The 23,726-nt window shown below is 59.0% G+C and overlaps 2 protein-coding genes across 5 annotated transcripts in view; one reads left to right on the top strand and one right to left on the bottom strand.

Annotated features, from left to right (window-relative positions):
* The window catches only part of CAMK2B (calcium/calmodulin dependent protein kinase II beta), a 96,019-nt gene extending 87,540 nt beyond the window's left edge, over positions 1 to 8,479 (top strand). Inside the window, exons 19-22 of the mRNA XM_032643632.1 lie at positions 5,688 to 5,763; positions 5,861 to 5,955; positions 6,184 to 6,418; positions 6,637 to 8,479. Of these exons, the coding sequence (XP_032499523.1) occupies positions 5,688 to 5,763; positions 5,861 to 5,955; positions 6,184 to 6,416 (404 nt within the window). The 3' untranslated portion in view covers positions 6,417 to 6,418; positions 6,637 to 8,479. The remainder of the gene's footprint in view (positions 1 to 5,687; positions 5,764 to 5,860; positions 5,956 to 6,183; positions 6,419 to 6,636) is intronic.
* A 2,425-nt stretch (positions 8,480 to 10,904) lies between these two features.
* YKT6 (YKT6 v-SNARE homolog) lies at positions 10,905 to 22,849 on the bottom strand. 4 transcript variants are annotated; one of them, XR_004351421.1, is made up of 8 exons: positions 21,094 to 22,849; positions 18,585 to 18,667; positions 17,294 to 17,394; positions 16,166 to 16,270; positions 15,813 to 15,878; positions 13,420 to 13,521; positions 12,686 to 12,828; positions 10,905 to 12,602 (listed from the first exon to the last, which is right to left on the bottom strand). XR_004351421.1 is itself a non-coding variant. In XM_032643025.1 (7 exons), the coding sequence occupies exons 2-7, from the start codon at positions 18,652 to 18,654 to the stop codon at positions 12,567 to 12,569; spliced, it is 480 nt and encodes a 159-aa protein (XP_032498916.1). In that variant the 5' UTR covers positions 18,655 to 19,217; positions 20,483 to 22,849; the 3' UTR covers positions 10,905 to 12,566. The 4 variants fall into 4 exon arrangements, 3 of the variants coding, with proteins under 3 accessions (XP_032498916.1, XP_032498915.1, XP_032498914.1); XM_032643025.1 differs by lacking the exon at positions 12,686 to 12,828 and having other exon boundaries at positions 18,585 to 19,217; positions 20,483 to 22,849; XM_032643024.1 differs by lacking the exon at positions 12,686 to 12,828 and having other exon boundaries at positions 18,585 to 19,217.
* Positions 22,850 to 23,726: the final 877 nt, after the last annotated feature.

Genomic DNA, 23,726 nt, shown 5'->3' with positions numbered 1-23,726 from the left:
GCCCAGGCACAAGGAGCTATTATAGAAATCCTCTCAACCACAGGCCTGGGGGTTTAAGGGGAGAAGAAAGGGCCCGGCCTCCCTGCAGAACTGGGTTCTCCACAGAGGGGCCGGACGTTCCGCTCATCCTGCACTCACTCACGCCTTCCTCACCTGTCGGGCGCTGACCGAGGGCCTGTCCTGCACTGGGCTGTCTCCTCTGTCCCTTCCTGGGCCAGGCTGCCCTTCAATGGAGGGCACCCTCCGCCCGCAGCAGCTTTCCACGTGCCCCCACCGACCTGGTCAGACAGGTGCAGCTGGCTGAACGTTCCTGAAGCTTCCCCCTCTGCCCCACACCCCTCTCTGTCACGCTCCACTGCCACGTCCCTTCTCCACCCCTCTGTCCCCTTCCATCCCCCATGTCCCCTCAAGACCCCCTCCATCCCCCCATGTCCCCTCGTGTCCCCCTCCTTCCCCTATGTCCCCTCGTGTCCCCCTCCATCCCCTGTGTCCCCTCGTGTCCCCCTCCATCCCCCATGTCCCCTCTGTCCCCCTCCATCCCCCATGTCCCCCCTCTGTCCCCCTCCATCCCCCATGTCCCCCCTCTGTCCCCCTCCATCCCCCATGTCCCCTTGTGACCCCCCCGTCCCCCCACTCTCTGGCTTTGGCTCACCAGCTCATAGGTTTTGTCTTCTGTGTGTTTCCCGCCTGCCTCGTGTTTCTCGTGTTCACGTCTCGTCTGTTCCGCCCCAGCCCTCAGGATCTCTGACATCCTGAACACGGTGAGGAGGGGTTCGGGGACTCCAGAAGCCCAGGGCCCCCCACCCTGCCCTCCTCCGGCTCTCCCAGGCTCCCCACCCACCCTGTGTAAGTAGCACCTTGAGTGGCCCTGCTGGCTGCTCCTGGGGGCTCACAGGGGTGTGGAGACCCCTGGCTGCGGTGCGCCGCCCCCTGGCTCTGGGAAGGGGCCGGCTCGGGGGTAGGGGGACGTGGGGTGCAGGGAGTTCCACACGGAGCTGCCGTTTGGCTAAAGACATGCACGTGTGCGAAGAGAACCAGGAAGCAGGTTCCCGTGAACTAGAGCCACACGCCCCCAGGGTCTGCAGTCTGCGGGTTTCTTCCGCAGCGAGGATGGGATGGTGCTGGCCGGGTGGTGCCTGGGGTTACGCCCCCGCTGGTGATGCTAGGGGTGGGGGCCCAGCCAGGCGGGCGCTGGGCTGGGCCACCTCCCCAGGGAGGGAGGAGCCGCCGCAGCCCGTCTGCCGCCCGCCCGCCAGTATCGCTTACAGGGATGGATGACACCCCAGGGCGGCAGCCATCCCCACCTCCGGGGAGACACCGGGCTCTCAGAGGAGAGGCTGCGGGGCCGGGGGCCGGGCATGGCGGGGGAGAGGCTGGGTGAGTGCCGGGCCGGGAGGGTGCTGACCCCCGCCCACCTGCTGCGGGGGAGGGAGAGGGGGAGGGAGGCCCTGGGAGCAGTCGGGCAGGCACGGAGGCCTGAATACTGCGGCCTGAGTCCGGGCTTGGCTGAGGGGAGTGGAGGCGAGTGTCCGAGGTGAGGGACTAGGGTCTTGCAGGCGGGCGCCCAGCGGAGCCTGTGGGAGGGGCCGATCCCCTTCCCCATTTGTGCGGCGTCTGATCCGAGTTTAGAGGCCACCACGTCCCCATCTCTGGGACCCTTGCGGCCCCTCCTTTCAGAGATGAGAAGGATGAGAGGAGGAGATGTGGAGGGTTGTGCCCAAGGGGGCCACCTGCAGCGCGACCTCGGCCCAGGGCTGCGACCCACCCTAGGAACCTGCGCAGGCCAGGAGGGGACCTCTGAGGACAGGGCATGCCACGGGTGCTCAGCACCCCAGGCTGACCTGGGGGGCCCACAGCACTGGCTTGCCCCTTTAGGGGGCTGTCCTGAGCTTGACTCCGGGAGGTGCGGCCACAGAAGGTGCTGTGACCAGCACTGAATGGAGGGGTGGCCGGGCCTGCAGGGTGCAGGGGAGGGGAAGATGCAAAGCCCTGGGGGGCACTGGGGGCACCGAGGGCGGGGGGGCCCCCATCAGTCTCCCTCAGGGAGAGGGGTCCTCGTGCTTGGATGTGCACCCTCCTCTCACCCGGAGTTCCCAGCATCCCAGCTCCATAGGCCTGTGTGAGGGTCCTGGGGTGAAGGAACGTGGGTGGGGCCGGCCCGGAGAAGGGACTTCTGAGGGGCCGTTGTGGGGTGAGATATGGCGCTCAGTGGGCTGAGTGCCGGAGCCGGGGTGCCCCCTCTCCAGCTCTGGGACCAGGGTTCGGCCCCTCACGGCACCGAGGCCCGGGCTGCAGAGGGCCATCCCTGGGCTGGGTTGTGGCTACCCTCCTTTCCCGGGAACGTCCCCGCCAGCTGTCTCAGTGTGTAAATGGGGTCGGTGCCCACTGGCCGGGGCCGTGTTCTCCATGATCAGGGATTACGCACAATCCAGGCTGATCCTGCACAGCTGCCTCCCTGGGGTGGCTGGGGGCATCCTGGCGCCCCTGCAGCTGCCGAGGGACAGGCCTTGGGGTCAACCTGGGGTCACTGGGGTACTGCCGGACCCTTTGCCGGTGGCCAGGCCTCCCTGGCCTGTTAGCTCACCCCAGGAGAGCCGGAGGGGACATGGGGGCTGCACTTCAAGCCAGACCTCAGCTCCGTCCCCGGAGTTGTCTGGTGGGGGAGGCTTGTCCTCAATAACAAGCCTCACCCCCGCCCCCAGGAGTCCCTTCGCGCAGCATGCCACTCGGGGGGAGGAAGGATTGCTCCGCAGCGTGGGGTTAGACGTGGGCGGCAGCCCCTCCGAGGGTCAGGAGCGTCCAGCCCACTCCTGGGCTGTGACTGGGCTCGTGTGGCCTCAGCTTTCCCATCTGCAGAATGGACATGGTGGCTGTTTCCTAAACTTCAGACTTTGCAATGTGTGCTGCGACTCTAGGTGTCTATTTACTTAGTTCTTTCTCTTGACACTGACTCCATTTTTAATTACGCTTTGTTTAAAAACGCTCAATATTACTTCATTAAGTGGAAGATTCGGCTTGCCACAGTGCAGTAGGGTGACTGTAAAATCAGAGCGCATGGGAAACAAAACAGAAAAAGTCACTCAATTCCAGCTGCAAGGCTGTTGGCTAAGGGCTCACGTGGGGCGGGGGTGGCTCACGACGTTTGTGAAGAAGGGGGGTTGACAAGTGTTGGGGTTTCGGGGTGCGTAGACGTCCCCTTGGCAAGATCAGCAGGATGGCCTGGAGCTGACAGAGTAAATCGCAGGTGGGAGGTGGGGGCTCCTGAGCAGGGGCTGGACCTGGTGCCACAGGCAGGAGGCGGTGAGGTCCCGGGTGACGGACCGCCCTGGGCAGGGACGGAAGTGGCAGGGGCTGGGTGTTGCCCTCCGACAAGCCCAGGCCCGGCCCTCTGGGCGGGGTCTGGTGGGGAGCTAGGTCTGGTGGGGGAGATCAGAGCCTGAAGCTTGAGGCCACCTCCGCAGAGGTGACAGGTGAACTGGAGATGGGGGTGGATGAGGTCCCAGAGGAGAGAGGGTTGCCCAGAATTGGGAAACGCCAGGCAGAAAGTGGAGAGGGGGGCAGGCTGCGGGGGAAGCCTTGAGAGGGGAGACGAAGTGTGATGGGATGGGTGAGGGAGGGGGTGGTGTGTGGGTGGAGGTGTGGAATACCCAGAGGGTGAGGACAGAGGCTGGCCTGCACGTGTCTGTGTTGGGACTGAGCTTTGCAGGTGGACGTGGGGCATCAGGACAGCTGGGCCCACAGCCCGCCTCCCGGAGGCCAGCTTCCAGGGCTGACCAGACAAGGTGGGGCTTGGGTTCTGCAGAGACAGCCTTAAGCCCAAACCCTGCTGTAGTCCAGACACGGAGTTCGGCGGCAGAAGCGCCGCCAGGTCCAGAGAGAGCATCTCTTTTATATAGCGGAAGCCCACGCGTGCTTGCGGGTTGGTGCACACACACACGCACAGCAAACACACGCGCATGCCCACGTGCCCACTGTCTCACCTGCGCACGTGTGCACGAAGGTGCACACACACATACACATATGCTCATGCATGCGCTCAACCATGACACCCTTGGGTGTCATGGAGCTCACCCTGCAGCCCCTGTCCAGAGCCGGTGCGACACGACCCAGGCTCCCAGCTCAGACACGGGCACGCCTGGGCTCGCACGCAGCAGGCAGCATCTTCTACCGTGGACTCTGTCCGCTTCCTAGCTGGGTGCCTGGGAAAGTGAGCACCCAGACAGCCGAAGGTGCTGATGGGAGGGCCGTGGGCACATGCTTCAAAATGCTAACCGCACCTTTTTGGAGCTGGCAACCCGCGCTCTGGGAACGTAGCCTGCAGATCAACTCACGTGTGTCCTGGTCCCGGCTGCTCTGCCAGCTGAAGACTGGGGACCTACAGATGCCCATCACTAGGCCTGGTTGAGTGGGGATGCCCATCCCCCAGGAGGGGCCGCGCAGAGTCTGTGGTCCCGCTGTGCTGCTGGGAGCAGGGGGGACACCGGTACCCATGCTGGGAGTGTGCAGACATGCGCAGCTGGTGTGGCCGTGACCGGGGAGGGAACTGGGGGACAGAGCTCCTGGGGTCGTGCTTTCGGTGGCCTTCTTGGGCCTGAGTTTTATCACTGGCACGTTATCACTGCTTTAAGAGAGCCCCACGTGTGGATGCGTCTGTACCTGTGTGCACACTCGTGTATTCCCTGTGTGCCTTTGGGTGTTTCTGTATCTGCACAGAAGCGGTGAAGCACCTCAGGACGGCACTTCCCTGGGGAGAGTGAGCGAAGAACAAGATTCAGGGGAACACAGGCATCTGCCTCTTTATCTGGAAGGTTTTATTTCTTGAAAAGAAATCCAAAGCAAATACGAAAGTGGTTCAGATTTGAATCAGCAGGCTGTAGGCTACATTATTCTTTCTGCTTCTTCCATGTGTTTAAAATGTTTTGCCTGAAAATAAATGGTAGTTAAAGAGATAAAGGAGCCCCCAGGCGAGCACCCGGGGGACTGGATCTGTCCAGGACCAGAGGCCAAGTGGGCAGGAACCCGGAGAAAGCTGCTGGCGCAGGGCTTCAGGTGGAGGGTGCAGCATGGAAAGGTGATGCCAGAGGACTGGCCTGGGGGCCCAGGACCGCAGACAGGTGGAGGCTGGAGGAGGTGGAAGGCCAGGCGGCAGCCTGCGGCCTTCCAGGGAGAGAAGGCAGTGAGGTCTGCACTCTGCCTTCCCCTGGGCCCGGCTCCCTGGCCTTTGCGCTGAGGCCTGGCCCTGCAGTCTTCAATCCCCTGCCTGCTTCGTGAGCCCGCCCGTAGTAGACAGCTGCCTCCCCAAGAAGGCCTATGAGAGCAATGTCCGTGGTGGGGGGCGGGCAGGAGCTGGGAAGGCTGGTCCCAGTATTGCAGCTGCCGAGGGCCCAGGGGATACAGCCGGAAGGACTGGGGCATGGCAGGCTTGGCTTCCCCTTCCTGCCTCTTCCAGACCTTTTGTACTCTGGATGGAGTATTTCCCTCTTTCAGGGATGTTGTATTTAAGACAAAGAAGACAGAGGCTTGTTGGACTTGGAAATGGGGACCCCGTTGGTGGCCCTGAAGGGAGCAGTCTAAGCCGGGCAGCCTCGGGGTCCCTCCTGGAGGGGGAGGGGGAGGGGGCCGGGGGGGTGCTCTGTGCGGGACCCCCCCTGGGGCTGCAGGGGTCACTGGGCGGCTGTCTCCCACAGCGCGGAAGCAGGAGATCATCAAGATCACGGAGCAGCTCATCGAGGCCGTCAACAACGGTGACTTTGAGGCCTATGCGTGAGTCAGGGCTCCTGGGCCCATCCTGGGGCTGCGGGGTGGGGTGCGGACGGGGCGGGTTCTGAGGGGCCCCTCCTCACCTGGGTCTGCCCCCCAGGAAAATCTGCGACCCAGGCCTGACCTCGTTTGAGCCCGAAGCCCTGGGCAACCTGGTTGAAGGGATGGACTTCCACAGATTCTACTTCGAGAACTGTGAGTGCGGGGCGGCGGCCGGAAGAGGGCGGCACCCCCGGGGAGCCCGCGGGCCCCCAGCCAGGCGCCCAGGGAAGCCCTGTCCCCGTCCTCGTCCCGCCGGAGGGGGAGGGGTGGCCGGGCTGGCGCTCGTAGGGGGCTGGGCCGCCGGAGGGGGAGGGGTGGCCGGGCTGGCGCTCGTAGGGGGCTGGGCCGGCGGAGCGGCGCCAAGCCCCTGCCCGCCCACAGTGCTCGCCAAGAACAGCAAGCCGATCCACACGACGATCCTGAACCCGCACGTGCACGTCATCGGCGAGGACGCCGCGTGCATCGCCTACATCCGCCTCACGCAGTACATCGACGGGCAGGGCCGGCCCCGCACCAGCCAGTCCGAGGAGACCCGCGTGTGGCACCGCCGAGACGGCAAGTGGCAGAACGTGCACTTCCACTGCTCGGGGGCGCCCGTGGCCCCGCTGCAGTGAAGGTGAGCGCCCTCGGGGGAGGAGAGCGCCGCCCGGGCGGGGCTGCGGAGAGCGGTGGGGAGGCCAGCGTGGTGTTGGGGGGCAGGGGCGCCGGGTCAGGGCCTCCAGGCTCCTCGCCGGGCGGCCCCGCAGGCGCCCACCTTGCAGACATCAAACCCGTGTCAGACGGAGAGCGGCCGCCCGACGCTGACCTGCCCGCCCTCGGTCCGCCCCGTTTCAGAGCTGCCGCGGCTGGTTTCACGGGACAGACTCGGTGTTTGGAGCCCAGCTGCCCTCGGGCGCACGGCCTGCCTGTCGCATGTTTGTGTCTGCCTCGTTCCTCCCCTGGTGCCTGTGTCTGCAGAAAACCAAGACCAGATGTGATTTCTTTTTAAAAACAAGACGACAACCGCACACACAAAATTGATGTCGGATGAAATGGAAAAAAAACGAAACAAGGGAAAAAGCTGTAAAAAGCCCTGGCGTTTGTGGGGCTTCGAACCTTCAGGCTGCTCCCCGCCTAAGCTCCACGTGTCCGTCTGCTCCTGGCCTCCTCCAGGGACCGGCCGGGGCAGTGAACTTGTCCGCAGGGGCCTGCCACCCAAGGAACGGTGTTTGCTAGGTGGCGCCCACCCCCACGCGTCTGCATCCTCCCTGCTGCGCATGGCTCCTTGTCAGGAGTGTCAGGTGTCGTCTGGGGAGGGGCTGGTGGGGCTGAGCATGGCTGTCCTCCCTCCTGCTTCCCTTCCCTCCTGTCCTCCCCGGGGAGGCGCAGGTGCGAGCTCCCAGTGTCCCTGGCATGGGTGAGCAGTGCAGAGGCTGGGCCAGCCCCTCTGGGAGGATGCGGAGCCCTCGGAGAAGGCCCGGCGGGCCCAGGGCTCCAGCTCTGGCCCCGTCGGGGCCAAGGAGGTGCACTGGGTCGGGCAGGGGGTGTAGGGGGGTCACCCCTTACTCTCAGACCTCATGCCTGGCAAGAGACATGCCGAGAGGATGCTGCTGGCTGTGGCCCAGTGTGCAGGGGACCCCGGGGCTGGCCTCCCTTCTGTTCGGGCACCTCTCCCTCTTTGCCCCCTCCCCCCTCCCCCCGTGTGGGTGTGGGGCAGGAAGGAGAGAGGGGTCAGAGGCGGGCGGGTGCCTTTGGCTCCCAGGCCGAGGCAGAGTCCAGGCAGGTGTTTGCTGAAGGAAGCTGCGCTTTCGGAGTCTGGGCCCAGGGCAGCAGGGAGCGGAGGGCCGCACGGGGCTGTGTGTGACAGGGACCCCCGGGGTTGGGAGAAGGCGGGCTGGGCTCACCTGGGGTCCCCCTGCGTGCTGGCGGGCACTGTGGCGAGCCTCCGGGATGGGCCACGTGGCCAGGGGGCGGCAGAGAGAGCCAAGGGCCGTCGTCTGGGTGTGCGAGTGGGTCTGAGCTGGCCCGCTGGGCCGTGGTTGGGGGGTGCAGGGGCCGTGATCGCAGAGGTGCAGGACCCCCTGCCCCAGTACCTGCCCTCTTCAACTTACGTTGTTTTCAACACGGATTTTCTTTATCTTCCCCCGCAATCAAGCCAAGGGCGGGGCCCGGAGTGGGGAACAGGACACACGATGCTGGTCTCCAAGGGGACTGTCCATCGACAGAGTGGACGCTCGCCTGCCGTCCGCGGCTGTGCTCAGGACAGCTGTCCCCACCCATGGACGCGGGGTAAACATCTACCAGGCTCCCTGGGCCTCGGGCAGCGGCAGGGCCCGCCGTGGACAGCGTGTGGCCCGGCCAACCTCGCCTCCTTGGGCCTCCTCCCCTCCTCTACCCCTTCTCTCCACGGAGCTGCCTGTCTGGGATAATTTGGGTTTTTTTTTCTGGGGGATAGTTCTTTTGCATGACCCCTCATGGGCAAGCCACACCCGCTCTTCTAGCTAGATGTCCGCGGTGTGGCAGCGTCGGCCAGCCCGCCCTGCAGACGGTCGGCTGCCTGCGGTGCTGGCCGGCCTTTCCTCTTCTCTCTTTTTGCTGAGTTTCATTGTCTTTTCTTTCTGAGCCTTGTAAGTGTACAAAATTATTATTTTGTTCTGTCTCGGGAAACTGCAAATAAAAGGAAAACAGGACAAACTGCTTCAAGTGCATCCGCGTGCTCTATGCCGGGACCCTGCTGACCCCTCACCTCACGGCAGGTCCCTTCTCCACCATGTGGGCCCCAGGCTGGCCAGGCTGCAGAAACCCTAGGCCAGACGTTCCCGAGCCCGTCTCGGTGGACGACACGCCCAGGTGGGGCCCCTCCGTGCCGCTGCAGGTCAAGCTCTGCCAGCTATGCCCACCCCAACCTCTGGTTCCCCTGAGGCCCTGGACAGACCCCTGAGGCCCCACGCCCCCAACCTCTCCCGTCACTGTAGTGGCCTCTGAAGATGAGGCTGGGAGAGCGGATCTATGTGGGAAGAGCTGCAGGACCAAGGCCTCCTGCCCTGTCCAATCTCTCCCTCCACCCATCTGTTCTTCGTGCACGTTGATTGGAACACGTGGTGCCCAAGGCCAGCCCCCGCTGCTCCTGTGGGCCTTCACGCTGAGTTGTGTAGACAGCATGTAGGTGGCACACAGGCCAGCGTGGATGTCAGACACCGACGTCAGGAGCAGAAGAGCAGTGGCTGCTGAGATGCAGAGGACAGAGCGGGCGATGACAACGGGGGCCCGGAGAGGCTCTGCGAGGAGCCCCGAACAGCAAGAGCCCAGAGCAGAGACCAGGGGGACAGAGGGATGCCAGGTACGGAGGCTCCCAGATGGTCCCAGACTGAGGAGAGGGCGGGAGGGAGCGAGGGCCCAGGGTCGGCACAGCCAGGTGGTCCCCACCAGGCCTTCCCTCTGCAGCTTAGCCCCAGCATGGAGGGACGTGTCACCTGGCTGCCCATGGCACCCCTACAGCAGGGGACACAAAAGCCTGCTGGGCCTCCCTCGGGAACACTCACCCTTGGCCTGTGTGGCTGAGTGAGCGCTGGCCACGTGGCTGCTGGCCTATCTGAGATCACCTGACCACAGAGCTGCATGGCAGCCCGGCCCTGCGGCTGTCTGACCACGTGGCCGCATGACCACACCGCTGCATGGACACATGGATGCATGGTTGCCTGGCCCTCCGGACATCTGCGCTCGTGGCCGCACACAGGCCCCGCCGGGCGAGGGCTTCTGGGGCCTGCCTGTGCTCTGCTGTCCCTCCCGCAGACCTCTTGGCCCACCTCGCTCCCAGGCAGACCCTGGGCAGCCCTGCTGGTACCTCAGAGGCACCCTCCTGTGGAGATGGGCAGCCTCACCTCCACGCCTGGTCCCCAGGCCCTGCTGCCTGTCTGTACCTTACGCCTCGAGCTTACTCAGCACAGAAATACAGGCTTCAAAACAATCTGATACACCAAACGCGCCCACCCAGGGGGGTCCAAGTGACTTCTGATGAGACGGCTGCCGCTTCGGGCCAGCTCAGTCCTGTCCACTGGGACAGAACAGGCCTCCTCCTCCAGCCTCGGCATCTGGTTGCAGGCACCTTCAGATGGGCCAGGAGGCCCTCGATGCCAGCTTGTCGGCCCCGTGGCCGATACCCGGCAGGGGCTCTCAGGTGTGCAGGCAGGAGGGAGGGCTGCACGGGGAGCACCTCGGAGGATCCGAGAGCAGGGCACAGAGAATCTAGGACAGAGCCCGCGAGTGGAGTCTGTCCCCGCCACCGCAGTATCTAGGGCTCCACTCACCTATCAGCTGTAATCCGAGGAGGCTTTCCAGGCCAGGCCTCCCTCCGGGCACCCGCCACCGCCTCCCCCCACCCCCCATCCCCCCCACTGCGGCTTCTGAACCCTGAGGTGTGCCAGGACTCCGAAACCCAGAGCAGGGCCGGCAGGACGGGCAGAGGGAGGTCAGTGAGAGGGCCTTTCACTTGTCATTTTAAGAAGCACGTGCTTTGGGCATAGCTCCCTGCACCATGGGTAAAACCCCTGCCCTGGCGGGTCCTCTGGGCAGGAAAAGCCGGGAATGCCCACATTGCTCCCTATTGCGATGGTCAGAAGTAAGGCTGAAAACAGGCCCCAGGCCAGCGAAGAAACAGACTGAGAAGTGTTTGCAGACCGTCTGATGACCAGCTGCGGAGGACGTTCCCTAAACGAGGACGAGAGTCCCAGGCCTGCAAGGATGCCTGGAGCACAGGGAGCTCCCACACCCCAGCAAAGACGGCACGCGCTGGAGGGGTTCCCGTCTGCTTGGCCCCGGCCCTGTGGCTGTGCGGCAGCCTCCCAGGCGTAGTGAGGACCAGGTCACAGGGTTCAGAGCAGGGCTTCTCTCTGCTCTGCGGCTCCGTCACCCACTTCCTGCTAGAAAAGTCTGAGGGGAGATGACCGCTTGGGCCTGGTGGGGAGGGGAGCAGGGGGTGGGGGGTTAAGGGAGATGCTGTCTCCCCTCACAGGAACTGCCCCAGGAGACGGAGGACCCCACGCTCGGCAGGCGCACAGCGCGGAGGGGTAGGGCTCCCGCGGAAAGGGGTCCCTGGGGCTCCAACAAAGCACAGGACTATTTTGGAATTTCAAAAGTCAACTTTATCCAGATACGAACCTTTCAGACAGAACACAGAGAGAAAAAGGTAGGCGGCACTTATTAAAATACACTTTGCCAAACGATTTACATTAGAATACAAGAGGAGCTGGGGAAATGCCGGATGTGGGGTCTCGACCAGTCCCACCCCCACTTCCTCCCCAGTATCCTCCGAAGTGGGAGGAGAGTCAGACAAAGCTCAAATCGTTCCTAAGGGGAGCTCAGGGCCACCTCAGGCGCCAGCGAGCAGGCTGGGTCTGTGCCTTTCAGGGGCATCCGCGGCAGTAGGACTCACACGGGCAGGCTGCTTTTAGAGAAAAAGGGCAGCTGGCAGGTGAATTTCTCGGGTGGGGTCCTCGGAAGCCACGCGGATCCCACCTTCTGGCCCAAGCAAGGGAACTCGTGGCCACTGGCACTTCCCGTCAGGGCAGTGGGACCTCCCAGTTAGGGCAAGAACAGAGTGCGCAGGGATGGACACCCAGGGACGAGACCACACCGGTTGACACCACCCCAGCAGGGGCTTCCATGGAGACTGAGTCCCGCAGGGGCATCCCGAGCTTGTGTCCTCAAGAAGCGCAGCAGGGCCCCAGGAGGCAGTCTGGAACATGGCAGTAGGGCCCGAGGGACCAGAGAGGCTGAGAAGGGCCCAGAGCCCCCCGGGCCACTGCCTGGGCTGCTCTGCGTGTCTGTTTCCAGGGTTGGGCCTCAGAGCCGTGGGCCTCGTGCTGCTGGGGGTGGCTGGGGGGGAGGGGAGGGTGCGGGCTCAGCAGTGCTTCTGCAGGGGGCTGGGCTGGAGTGTGGAAGGCTCAGACCGTAAGTGGGGTGCTGGGAGCCCCCGGGCTGGCTGGCACCTTCTCTTGGTGCCTGGTAGTGGTGGCCACAGTAAAGGTCACTTGCTAAGACGTGTGTTAAGTCCCAGGTGATTGTCAGGACAGTCTTGTCACCAGAAAGGCAAGTGAAACCTGTTCATGAGAGCCTACAGCACACCCTGCTATGATCCAGATGTTCAAAGCCAGACCGCAAGTCCGGGCAGGCGCCCCTCCCGAACTTCCAAGGCATCTCTGTGCTCGCTGGACGGGCACTGCAGAAAGTCAATCTCAGCAGGAGCGCAAACAAGGTCTCAGAACTTGTGAAGCCCAGTGGCTGTCTCCTCCCGACGTGGACACGCTGGCCCGAGCCCCCATCGGCGCCCCCCACGCCCACTGCGCCCGCAGTGGCTGTCTGTCCCACCCCAGCCCTGTAGTCAGGGCACCCCACTGACCGGACTGTTAACACAGCTAGCGTACAGACAAAACCCAAAGGTGTACTGAAGATCAACAAAGAGCCGGCTCTGACCCCCCCGTGGGCCTCGCACACGTCCTTCCCAGGGGGTAGAAACGAGCCCTGCAGCGTCTACAGGAGTCACTGAGCTTTATGGTTTCATTCGGCCCCAAAATACACGTTTAGGGGGCCTCAAATTACTAGACATGTGAATCTGAACGTTCCCCACCCCCAGGTCCCTTCCACCCTTCGGTTCCTCCCACGAGCTCCAAAGCCAAAGTTGAGTCTGTCCCACTCGGGTCGTTCCACGGTGGGTCTGCTCCCTGGGGGCTGCAGTTCCGATGTGAGTGACGGTGGCGTTCCAGCGCAGGGGCCTCTGCCGGCTGCTGTCACATGATCGCACAGCACGAGTTTTGCTTCCGGGCCTGGAAAGAGACAAAGAAGAGCTGAAGAGATGGACCTCGGCACACGTAGCACTGGGGGCTCCGCGGGGGTTGGGCGGCTTTACCGGGGGCTCCGGGAATCGCAAGGAGAGAGAGAGAGAACCGGCCCGTCTGCGACGCCTGGAGCGAAGCTGTCCAGGAGCAGTTCATACCCCTGAAGTTATTTTGTCCTCCTTCCGTTAACGCTATCAGTAAGGAAGTAAACTTCCTGTTGTTAAGCCAAGTACAAAGAACAGGAACGTTAAGTCGGGTGGCTGAGTCTCTTCCTCTGCTCCGGCCCCATCTCCCCGTAAAGCTGTCTTAACCCACAGGGGTGTTTCTTACTGAGGATGTCCTCAGAGAACAGAGAGGTTCACACTTCGTTTGTGGGGCCTCCGTTACCTTCCCTCTCACCTCCTGTTCACAGATGCCCCTTAGCCCCACTGGCATCGCCCTCCAAGGCACACGTGAGCGCAAATGTGTGTGTGGATGGACCAAGTAAACGCAGCGCCCCCCTGTTCAAACTGAAATCCTTCGGCTGAAGGGAAGCTAACTAGGAACATAAGGAACTCTCTGGAAGGCGGCGCACTGCTGCTCCTGGGCAGGCAGCAGGGATGCGGGGCCCACCCTTCCGGCCTGGGGAGGGGGGAGCCCGGAGGCAGGGCGGGGCAAGGCCCCAGCTCACCTAGCTCCCACAGCGCCCCAGTGAGCCTGCCGCTACTGACCGGCCACGTCCCTGAACGTTCCAAGGAAGACTTGTTTAGTGGTGAGCACGGGCCACTGCTCTCGGGAGGGTGCTCGGGAGCCGGGCCGCACTCACCGTCTTGTAGAAGGCTTTAGACTGTATTCCCAGCACTTCGGATTTGGACACCAGGTCATCTAGCCTCTCGCCTCGCTCTAACAAAGACTCCATGGTGTTGTGCTGGACAAGAAGAAAAACAGAAAAGAACACTTTGCTCTGTTCACAAAGTGAGTAGACGCCAGCCCCCTCGTGAAGCTCAGTCACAGGAAAGCACTTCCTTTGGGCCCCTCCGCCATATCTGGGCCACTGCATCAAGACACAGTGTCCCAGACCTGTGGAGGAGACAGGACCTAGTGACCTTCCTGGAGAATCTAGAAGGTTCTAACTGGGACATAAAGCACTTCCCCCAAATCCTCCACAGCACAGGCTCAGCCAGCCACACTCCAGGAGGGATCACCTACGCCTGTATTTATACACACACATTCCTACTGCACAGAACGCTTCCTGTTCCCCCAGGGGAACTGTGTCTAAATCGCATTACTGTCAATGCTGTGAGAGCACTTCTGCACTTAGGCAGTGCAGAGAGACCCTTTCTGAACGGGTGAAGGGATGGAGGCCCTCAGAAGAGCCCCCAGCCCCACTGCCAGGACCATCAGGAAGTGGCCAACTCACTCCCACCCCAGACGGCCATTGCTAGGGCAGCCGCAAGGCCCTCAGAGGCCTCTTCAGAACAAGTGGCACGAACCTAGCTTTGCACATGTGAAACGGCACAGAATGAGGAGTGAGCAAAAATGTGCTTTATCTCTACACACAGCTGAGCAACTCAGATTTCCACCATAAAAAGTTAACTGGCTCAAGACATGAACGGGATAAAAGGTAGCATAACCAGTAATGCAGATTTTATCACTGCAGCCAGAATGGGCTGGGTGTCCAGGACCCATCTGCTCTCTGCAGTGGAGAGAGAAGGAAAGACAGGGAGTGTGTGTCCCCCTGTGTGTGTCCACCACGGGCTCTGTGGCGCTCACGTGCGCAGGTTCTGAAGCAGCAGAAGGCAGAGACAGGGCTCGGTTAGGAAACGTGCAGAAACACGTCACAAAAGACAGAGAAGTGCCTGAAAACTGTCACATCTAACTTTCGTTCCAGAGCCCCCAAACGTTATCCGAAGCATGGTGTAGAAGACCTAGGCTTGGAGCCCCTGGGATGCTCTTTATAGAACACAGCCTGCTGGGTCCTGCCCCAGACCTGAGTCCAACCCCAGGAGATGCAGATGTGCATGAAAGCTGAGCCCGCGTTGGTAGGAGTTTTATATTTGGGGTAGGATTTGTCTGGGCACCTTTTCTGGGTTTTATTTTAATTTTCGGGGGGCTGTGCTGCGCAGCTTGAGGGATCTTAGTTTCCTGACCAGGGATCGAACCTGTGTCCCCGCAGTGGAAGTGCGGAGCCCTAACCACTGGACGGCCAGGGAAGTCCCCTTTCCTGGGTTTTATATCCATCTACTCAGGTGTCCATTACTTGCCGGGTGCTGGCTAAGCCCTCGCCCTAAGCCTAAGCCGGGCGTTGTTCTGTGAGCAGGGGCGTAAAGCTCAGGATAAGCTCCCAGTCCTGGGAGCTCGCACACGGGTCAGGCTTCACGTAAACGTGCAGTGACGATGCGGCGACATTCGGAAAGGGCCTGTACAGCCTCCGAGTACCCTGGTGGCCTGAGTGCAGGGCGCCCGTGCAGGAGGCAGGCAGGAAAGGGAGGGAGGGCACGGGGTGCGAGACCATGTCAGGGAGCCTGCACTTTATCCTGGAGCTGACTTGGGAGCTGCTCAAGGACTTCAGGCAGAAGAGTGACAGATCAACAGCTACTGTGTAGTGGACAGACTGGAGGGAGGCAGGAAGCCAGGGGACCAGTCAGAGGCAGAGGCCCCAAGAATCAAAGCCAGTGCTGACTGAGGGCCAAAGGTAGCTCAGAGTTTTAAAAAAATGTTGAAGCAATTACAAACCAGGAGATTTCAGCTAAAAATGCAGGGTTCCCGCTCTTCTAAAACAGGCCTGATTCTGACAACGCCGGGCCTGCATTTAGTCAGAGCGGGCGAGCCTCAGTCTGTGCCGAGACCCAGACCCCGAAAGGGAGGCGCCTACTGGGCAGTGGCTCAAGCTAAGACAGGCACTGCAGAGGCAGGACCACAGAACTCAGATCCCCCGAACCCAGGAACTACCCAGACAGGGAGTGGGGACGGGAATATGCTGGGTCCCTCCAACAACGGGTGCCGCTAACCAAGACAGGGCGCAGGAGGGAGCCTGCTAGGGTTGTCTGAGTGAGTCTGGCTTTGAGGCCTCTGATGCACGGGGACAGGGGGGCAAACACCACTTTCAGAAAAGTGCTTCGACTACAACTAAAGCAAGTGTCGGCCGCGCGGGCTTGACTACCGGCAAATCTTTCTGCCCCTCAGTTTGGGGACTTGCTCTCCTACTTACTTACTTACCAGGATGATTTTGGTCTCATCTAGTTCAGCCTGCACTTTAGTCATGGGGTCAGCTTCTCGGGGGTTCTAGGAAAGAGCCAAAAATAAAAACCATGTCAGGACTGGAGTGGCCACCTGGAAAACGGGGCTCAAAACCAAGTGAGCTGGACACACTTCCAGAAGTTAAAAACCACAGGCTGTTTAACCACATGATAGAGAAGCAAAAGCCTGCCTAGGAGCTCGGGTTCCAGGTCTTAATGTGGGTCCCTGCGTTTTTCAAAAGGACATCAACATCCACATCACCCAGAGCCACAGCCACCAGGGCCACCGGCTCTTCTGTCTCACGCAGTTTTGGCACAGTCTTTACACCCTACCTGGTATCTACTGAGGTGACCGTCCAGGCCTGCGAACTGGATGGTATCGGGGGATCCAACTGGCCAGTCTATCCTGTCGACCTGCTTGGAGAATTCGTCCAGTACCTGCAGGACAGAGGAGCTCAGCAACACGCCCTCCCCTCTGCTGTGCTCATCCGAAAGAGAGGACCCAGGGAGGAGGGTAGAGGAGGATGGCTAATGGCAAGGGGAAAATCTAACCTCAAGTTCCTCCTTCCTCAGTATTCTGGGAATTAAAAACCAAGGATGCCTAGCCTCATATGAACCTCATCTGGTGAATGACAGAAGTATTAGAATTTCAAACTACAGATTTCCACTTTTATCAGGTTACGAATTTCCAGAACAAAGGATATTGGCCCTCTAATTTTCCAAAACAATTCTTCAGAAAGGTAATTAGGTCCCTTGAGTTTAAGCAGCCACCAGATTTCATGTGCTTATAAGTGTGTGACTGTTTTGGGGGATGTGAGGCCAGGGCCTTTGAGGAGTTTATCATTAGCACCACACAAACACACTGAAGAACGTGGTGGCGCTAGCCCCGCACGGGGAAAGAAGCTGCTGTAACTGCACGATGGGCCAGCAGGGGGACTCCTGCAGCAGAGGCGCAGAGGTGGGGAGGGGCCCAGTGTGTGCCCTACGAGCCTGTCGGAGCAGAAGAGGGGAGGAGGGGAGGAGGGGACGTGGGTCACGGGGCAGAGCACGCATTTCTTTCTTCAGAAAGAAATGAAAGTCATGACTTTGAGGGCAGAGGCAGGAAGAGAGCCAGCAAGAGGAGTGACGGGGGCAAAAGCACAGCCAGAGCTGACGCGAGGGCCCCCTCTTGGAAGGAGAGATGCCGTGACTCTGTGGCCAACAAGAAGAGTCAAGGCAGCACCAGGGACACTAGTAGGGTGAGAAGCAGAAATCGGCAGGGGCAGGGGGTACGGTGGGGTGGGACGGACGGGACTGGGAAGGCTCCCAGACTCTCTCTTGGTTTAGGGTGAGGAGAAAAGCTGAGAACAGGTTGATTTTGGACACACTATTTCGCCCCTTCCGCCTTGGGCCCTGTCGTCACTCCCGGCCCCAGTCCACACTCGTCTGTCCAAGTACAGTCCAGCCGAGCTGCAGACACACCTTCTCCAGCAAGGTAAACGCCACCCGGGATGGGTATTCACTGTCAGCAATGACCACTCCCGCCAGACTGTCGTTTCTCACGTAGACATGGCACAGATATTCTAGGGAGACAAGAGGCCAGACACACAGTGGGTGACGTGAGGGCTTTAGACTTTCTCACCACCAAAACCAGTCAGAGCGCTACAGTGCCGGGCTCCTGCCTCCTGGGCCAACGAAGCGGCTCTGAGTGAGGTTTATGGTCAGGCCCTGCACATAGGACAGCGCGTGTAATTCTGACGGCAGCGCGGCCCAACACCTGCTGCAGGGTGAGTGAATGCCCCAAGGCCCAGCGTGCAAAGCCAGGGTCTAAAGGAGCACCAGTGGTGCAGAAACATCCCAGGCAACAGGGCCCCAGGTGCATGTCCAAGTCACGTCCTTGAGCTCTAGGTCAGGCTCGCCTGTATCTTGGGAAGCTGCAGCCCTCTGGGGCTCTGCTGTGCTCTGCTCCCAAGCTGATGGAACCTTGGCCAAGCCAAGCAGCCTCCACTTTCTTAGAAATCACCTGTCAGGGCCTCAGCCTTCCTCATTACAGCAACCTAGCCTGCTCCACTCTGTTGGTGGGCCTTGGCGGGGACGGGGCAGGATGGGAGGAAGAGACAAAGCCCATCCAGAAAAAAATTAGCCACGGCTGGCTGGGGTCTCAAGCATGTGCTGAAGTCATCAAATTATCAAAAGGTACAGTCTATACAAGGGCTTCTGCAAAACAGTCACAATCCCTGAAATTAATTTTTGTCACTTTAAAAGGATTCAGAGATGACACAGCTCACCAAATGCCTCTAAAATAAATGTCTAAAAAATTTTAAAGGAAACCTGAATCATGAAGAAGAGAAAACTAAGGTCAAGAGGAAAAAATAATGAGTTTCCAGATTCCTGGGCAAAAATCTAAGCAGCACAGAATACAGTATTACCTCCACAGGGCTGGGTGGACATCCTTTCCTGAGATGTCTACGACTCCAGAGGGGAAAGAGGACACAGCAGGAAGGCCACTTACTGCTCCGAGAGGCGAACCCCAATCTTAAGCGAGTCCAAGCTTTTGGGGGTGATTTTAACCAGGCAACTTCGACACCAACAGTGGGCATAGAATTTTGCGTAACAGGAAAACGAGGAGGAGGGAAGAGAGCAGCTAGCAGGGGAGTGGGGTCCTGGTAGCCCGCTTCATCACGCGGCAACCACTCCTGCTGATCGAGCTCCGAGCTGCCTGAGGTGGGGCAGCCAGGCCAGCACACACTCACAAGGAAGCAGGTCCTCTTACCTTGTTCCTTGACAGAAGCTCTGCTGCCTTTCGAGGAGCGCTCCACAATCAGCTGACTTGTGAAGGTCATGAATTCCTGAACGCTAAGAAACACAACACATATTACCTGTTCCTGTCACCTTGTCCCCAGCACAGTGGAAAGGGACCTCTGAGCGTATACACTAAGGAGACACTGCTTCTTGGTTTCATTCCTTTCCCTCCCAACCTTAGGACGAAATAATAAACACCCTGTCAATGATCACAAATACAGGTAATTAGCAATCACCAAGACCATTCAAACCACATCTGCTTGCTACCTAGCTCGCTCAAACAAACCACTTCCAGACTTCGAGGGAACTTTCTACAGGTTACACTTAATTTAACATTTTGGTCAGTGTATGATTTGGGGCACAGTGGAGAAGCAAAAGCCAGCTCCTGTTTTCAAGGCTCCACTGACTTCTGAGAAGCGGGGACAAGTAAAATCTGTGACAGAATAACGTAAGTGGCAACAACTGTTCGGTGGATGCAGTCAGTTATGGCAGCTGCCACTGGCTGAACCCGGCAATGCGACATGTCCGCAGTGGCTGCTGGCTCTGGCAGAGAACGAGGCCTCCGGTCTGCTGGGGCAAATCCACCGTATGAGCCCGGGGCACTCTGGAAGGAAGGCAGGGCAAGAGCTCAGACAAGACAAGGAAACGGAAAATGGCTCGCACAGAGGCTGAGAGGGAGGAGGCGGCTCACGGGCCCCACTGAGAGATGTGGCCACAAAGGAAGGGTCCCAGGTGACGACGGTCCAGCTGGAGGGAGCGGAGCTAACAAGAAGCCTCCGACTGGGAATGCCATGTAAAGGGCCGTCAGCACAGGGCCGTGACTTGGGGAATCCACAGTTAGCCCCAGCAGATGTGGATACTTCTGAAACCGCACGGAGAGCCACACAGACGAGTGAGGACTCGGGAGGGGACTTCCCTGGCTGGGATCCCAGCTCCACCACTTATGAGACGTATGACCTCCGGGGCAAGGTACTTACTGCACCAGGCTTCATCTATAAATCGAGATTTACTGCGATGATTAGATGAGCACTTAGCACGATGTCTGGCGCACAGTATTACTTGTTATTATTATCTTGAGAGGGTGATGGGATCAAGATGATCCCTTAGAGAAAAGTCTGAAAATAAGGAAGTCCCTGCAGTAAAGCTAAAAAGAGACAGAGCTTAGAGCAGGACTATAATTAGACAAATGAAGAACTGCATTCATTGTGAGAGTCTGCCTACAAGGGCCAGAAAAGCTGGAAAACCCTTCGAAGGGTTGAGGCTTGGGTTCTGACAATCACGAGGCAGGCAGGATGGAAGAGAAGAGGACTTATGAGAAAAACAGTGAGCTCGGCTGGACTGCGTGTTGTTTTAAGAGGCACTGGTAGAGATGTCCCTACAGTATCGCAGTTGTGTTAATCATCTGAAACTGGTCTGGCTATCGCAAACCAGTGAGGTGAAAGTCCTACAGTGAAATCTCCGAGGATCTTCAGTATACGTGCGGAGGGGAAAGGGAAAAAGTGAAAGAATCAGAATTAGCCAAGTTAGCTCCCGAAGTTCGATCACAGAAAAGAAAGGACACAGAACAGAGACTAGAGGTCATGATAACGATAGCTAAGAAGTGCCAAGAAGGACCCAGAAAGAAGCAGAAAGTTTCGACAAAATAACAAGAGGAATTGTCTGAGATCCTGCCAGTAAGCCACTCTCATTAAGAACAAAACAGCCGCACTGAAGCAGCGAAAACAGAATCCAGACCGCAGATTCCCCCAGACCCGGAGACTGGATGACCACAGACCCAGACTCTGTAGGGTCCTTCTCCTTTTGTGCCTGAGTCACCCCCATCCCTCCCACGAACAGGCTGGAAGTGTCTGTGGTAATTCTAACACACACCTGATTGCATTAAAGTGCCTCACGAACGTTCAAAAGCTTGTAAACGCTACAAATCCCACGCTTCCTTCCAAATCTTCACCGTAGAACCCTTCTGTACCACTAAAGCCCAACCATAAAGAGCGTACGATTTGCGTTGGGGTCCTGGCTGGTTTGCTATCCATCTCTTGGGACCTCAGTGACTTCACCCATAAAATACGACAGTATACCAATATCTCTCATACGGAATTGCTGGAAAGCCCCACCAGATAATACAAACGTGGCTCTTAAGGAGTGGCACGTAAACTTCCTAGGTCAGCATCACTAAGTGGGCGTTGCTGGTTTAAAATATAGATCGCTGGGCCTCCACTGGACGTGAACCTGGGGAATCTGCACTTTTTCAAAGCCCCCTAATAATTTTTATACGACAGAAATTTGGAAAAACCCTGATTACAGCATTACGTTCTACGATGGGATAAGGCTTTTTGCGATCGAAAAAAACATGAATCTTCAGAGGCACAGTCCGCAGGCCGAGGAAGAGGCCACCGCCGTCTCCACTGCAGGAGGCCGAGCCCCGGCTCCAACCCCGACCCCGGGCCTCCCCGCCCGGGCGCCGCCCGCCTGGGCCCGCCTACCTGGACCTCTGGAAGAAGCTGAAGGAGGACACGTCGTACGCCGCTTTGAGGAGCACCGCCTTGGCATCGCCTTTGTACAGGACGCTGAGGCTGTACAGCCTCATGGCGCCGCGCCCTCGGGCCGGCTACCCGCCTGGCCGCGGGATCGGCTCGCAGGGAGCAGCTCGGCGCCGCCCCTCGAGACCACCACAGGTTGCTAACGGGTCGGCCGCCGGCTTTCTCCGCCTGGCTCTGGGTCCACTTCCGGCTCCGGTCAGAGGCCACCGCCCGAGGCCTAACGAAGGGTTTTCGTGCCCCGGATGCAGAAAGGAGCAGCCGGAAGCACGGGCGAGGGGGCGGGACAGAGTGCTGCGCGTGCGCTTGAGGTCGGTCCCGGCCCTTCGGGCTTTCGTAGGCCGGCCGGCTCGCTGCTCGTAAGTCTTTAGTCTTACCCCGCTGTCCTCCTCTCTGCGAGGGCCTGTCCTTTTCACCCTGGCCGTCCTGAGTTCTCCCAGGGGCCCCTCGCTTCCTCCCGGTCCGTCCTGAGTCCTGTAGGGTCGCCTATGTCCCCCGGCGCTGTCCTCCCTCCGAACGGTGAGACCCAGAGCCCCACCCACACGCTAGGGCTTTGTAAACCCCACACAAGGGACTTTGATTTATGGGCGAACTGCTGTTCCTGGAAAGTGTTTTGTGAATCATATCTCCTTTCTGAGTGAAGAAGGGCAGGGACCTCCCGGGAGTTGAAGGCATGCCTCTCATTTTCAGATGATTGAGTCCTCTCTTGCCATTACCACGCCTTCCTCCTGCCTGCCTGGGAGCAAGTCCCTGGTCACACAGGCCCCTTCAGCACAAGCCCGCAGGGGTGAGGGCTCCTGGGCCTGCCCACCACCTGGGAAACCAGATGTCTAACCACTGATTTGGGAGCCAAACTGCTGACCTCACAGAGTAGCAGAGCCACTTCACCTCAAAAGGGGCAGAAATTCATCTCCAAACTGAAGGAGCAGCTTGGCTTACCGTGACTTGGAAAACTTCATTTTGCTTGAGATGTTGGAATAATGCGTTTTCAATGGATGGGGATGAATGAGGCTCAGTTCCCTAAGGGTGGTACGTCTTTCATGCTTCTTGTTTGTTAAATGGTGTGTTAATCCGAAAGCATCTTGCAGGACAGAGGTGAAAGGACTTTGGTGCTTGGAAGTTGGCAGAAAGGTTACACAACTGTCATGCTAGAAGCAGCCAGATCTGAAATGATGAGAAAGAGATGGTAATATTTGAAAAACCAACGGCATCACTCTAAACAGTATCCTAAATCAGGGTGTCTCAACCTTGTCGCTGTTGATATTTCGGATTGGATAATTCTTTGTTGTTGGCGGCTGTCCGTGCATTGCAGGCAACATCTCAGGCCTTTTACCCACTAGATGCTGGTGGCACCCCACCGGCCATTTGGCAACCAAAAATGTCTCTGGGGCTTCCCTGGTGGCGCAGTGGTTGAGAGTCCGCCTGCCGATGCAGGGGACACGGGTTCGCGCTCTGGTTCGGGAAGATCCCACATGCCGCGGAGCGGCTGGGCCCGTGAGCCATGGCCGCTGAGCCTGCGCGTCCGGAGCCTGTGCTCCGCAACGGGAGAGGCCGCGGCAGTGAGAGGCCTGCGTACTGGGAAAAAAAAAAAAAAAAAAGTCTCTGGTGGGACTTCCTGGCTGTGCAGTGGTTAAGACTCTGAGCTTCCACTGCAGGGGGCACGGGTTTGATCCCTGGTCGGGAACTAAGATCCTGCATCCGTGTGGCCAAAAATAAACAAACAGACAAATAAATAAAAATACAAAAATGTCTCTGGACATTGCCAAATGCACCCTGGGGAACAGTGGCTTAGAGAACCATTGCTCTAAATATAACTGTGGCTGAAGGAAGATTCCACCACCTGCTTTCACTCAGTACCTTCCTCACCGACCCTCTTCCCTGGCTCTTTCCAAGTGCAGAGGGTGAAGAGAGCTTTCCCACATCCCCTCCATGTTGGTACGTTTAAACGTTAAGAACAGACTTTGGCCAACGCCGGGCCAGTGTCACGTGATGGTGGAGAGCTGTTAGTGCAGCCCCATCCTGACTGCGCTGACATGGTTGACCTATAGGGGGCGGGTGAGAGCCATTTCTGAAGACAGTTCTCAAAGTCCCTTTTCCTTTGCCACTAAAAGTCGTACAAAAGGAGGAATCAGGAGGACAGTGTTGGGTTGGAATAGATTTAAGTGTATTCACGTGACACGTAATAGTAATTGTCTTGAAGTTTCCCTTACACCAAGCACTTTCCGTATGCGTCCTCGTTTAATCCTCACAAAAACAGAGGAAAATATTATTACCACCTTACAGACATGGAAACAGATTCAGGTTAAGGAAATTGCTCCTAGGAGGCACACGTCAACACCAAAACACGTAACAAACTTTCACAGCTCTAGCAGCGCTCTCCCTCCTCTCTGGCCTTGCTTGTCCTCCATCACCCCAGAAAGCCTCACTTGGCCTATGTGGTTACCAACTCCCCAAGCTCATCCATCTTACTGAATAGCAAGACCCACCTTCCACTCCAACACCCCAGCTGTCACCCAGCTTGGATTCAGTCCCAGCACTTCCACAAACCACAAAGCCACAAAAGTGAACAAACCATTAAC

Source organism: Phocoena sinus, chromosome 9 (genome assembly GCF_008692025.1).
Source record: "Phocoena sinus isolate mPhoSin1 chromosome 9, mPhoSin1.pri, whole genome shotgun sequence".
NCBI classification, from domain to species: Eukaryota; Metazoa; Chordata; class Mammalia; order Artiodactyla; family Phocoenidae; genus Phocoena; species Phocoena sinus.
Note: the sequence above shows the minus strand (reverse complement) of the source record. Positions and strands in the feature narration are given on the sequence as shown.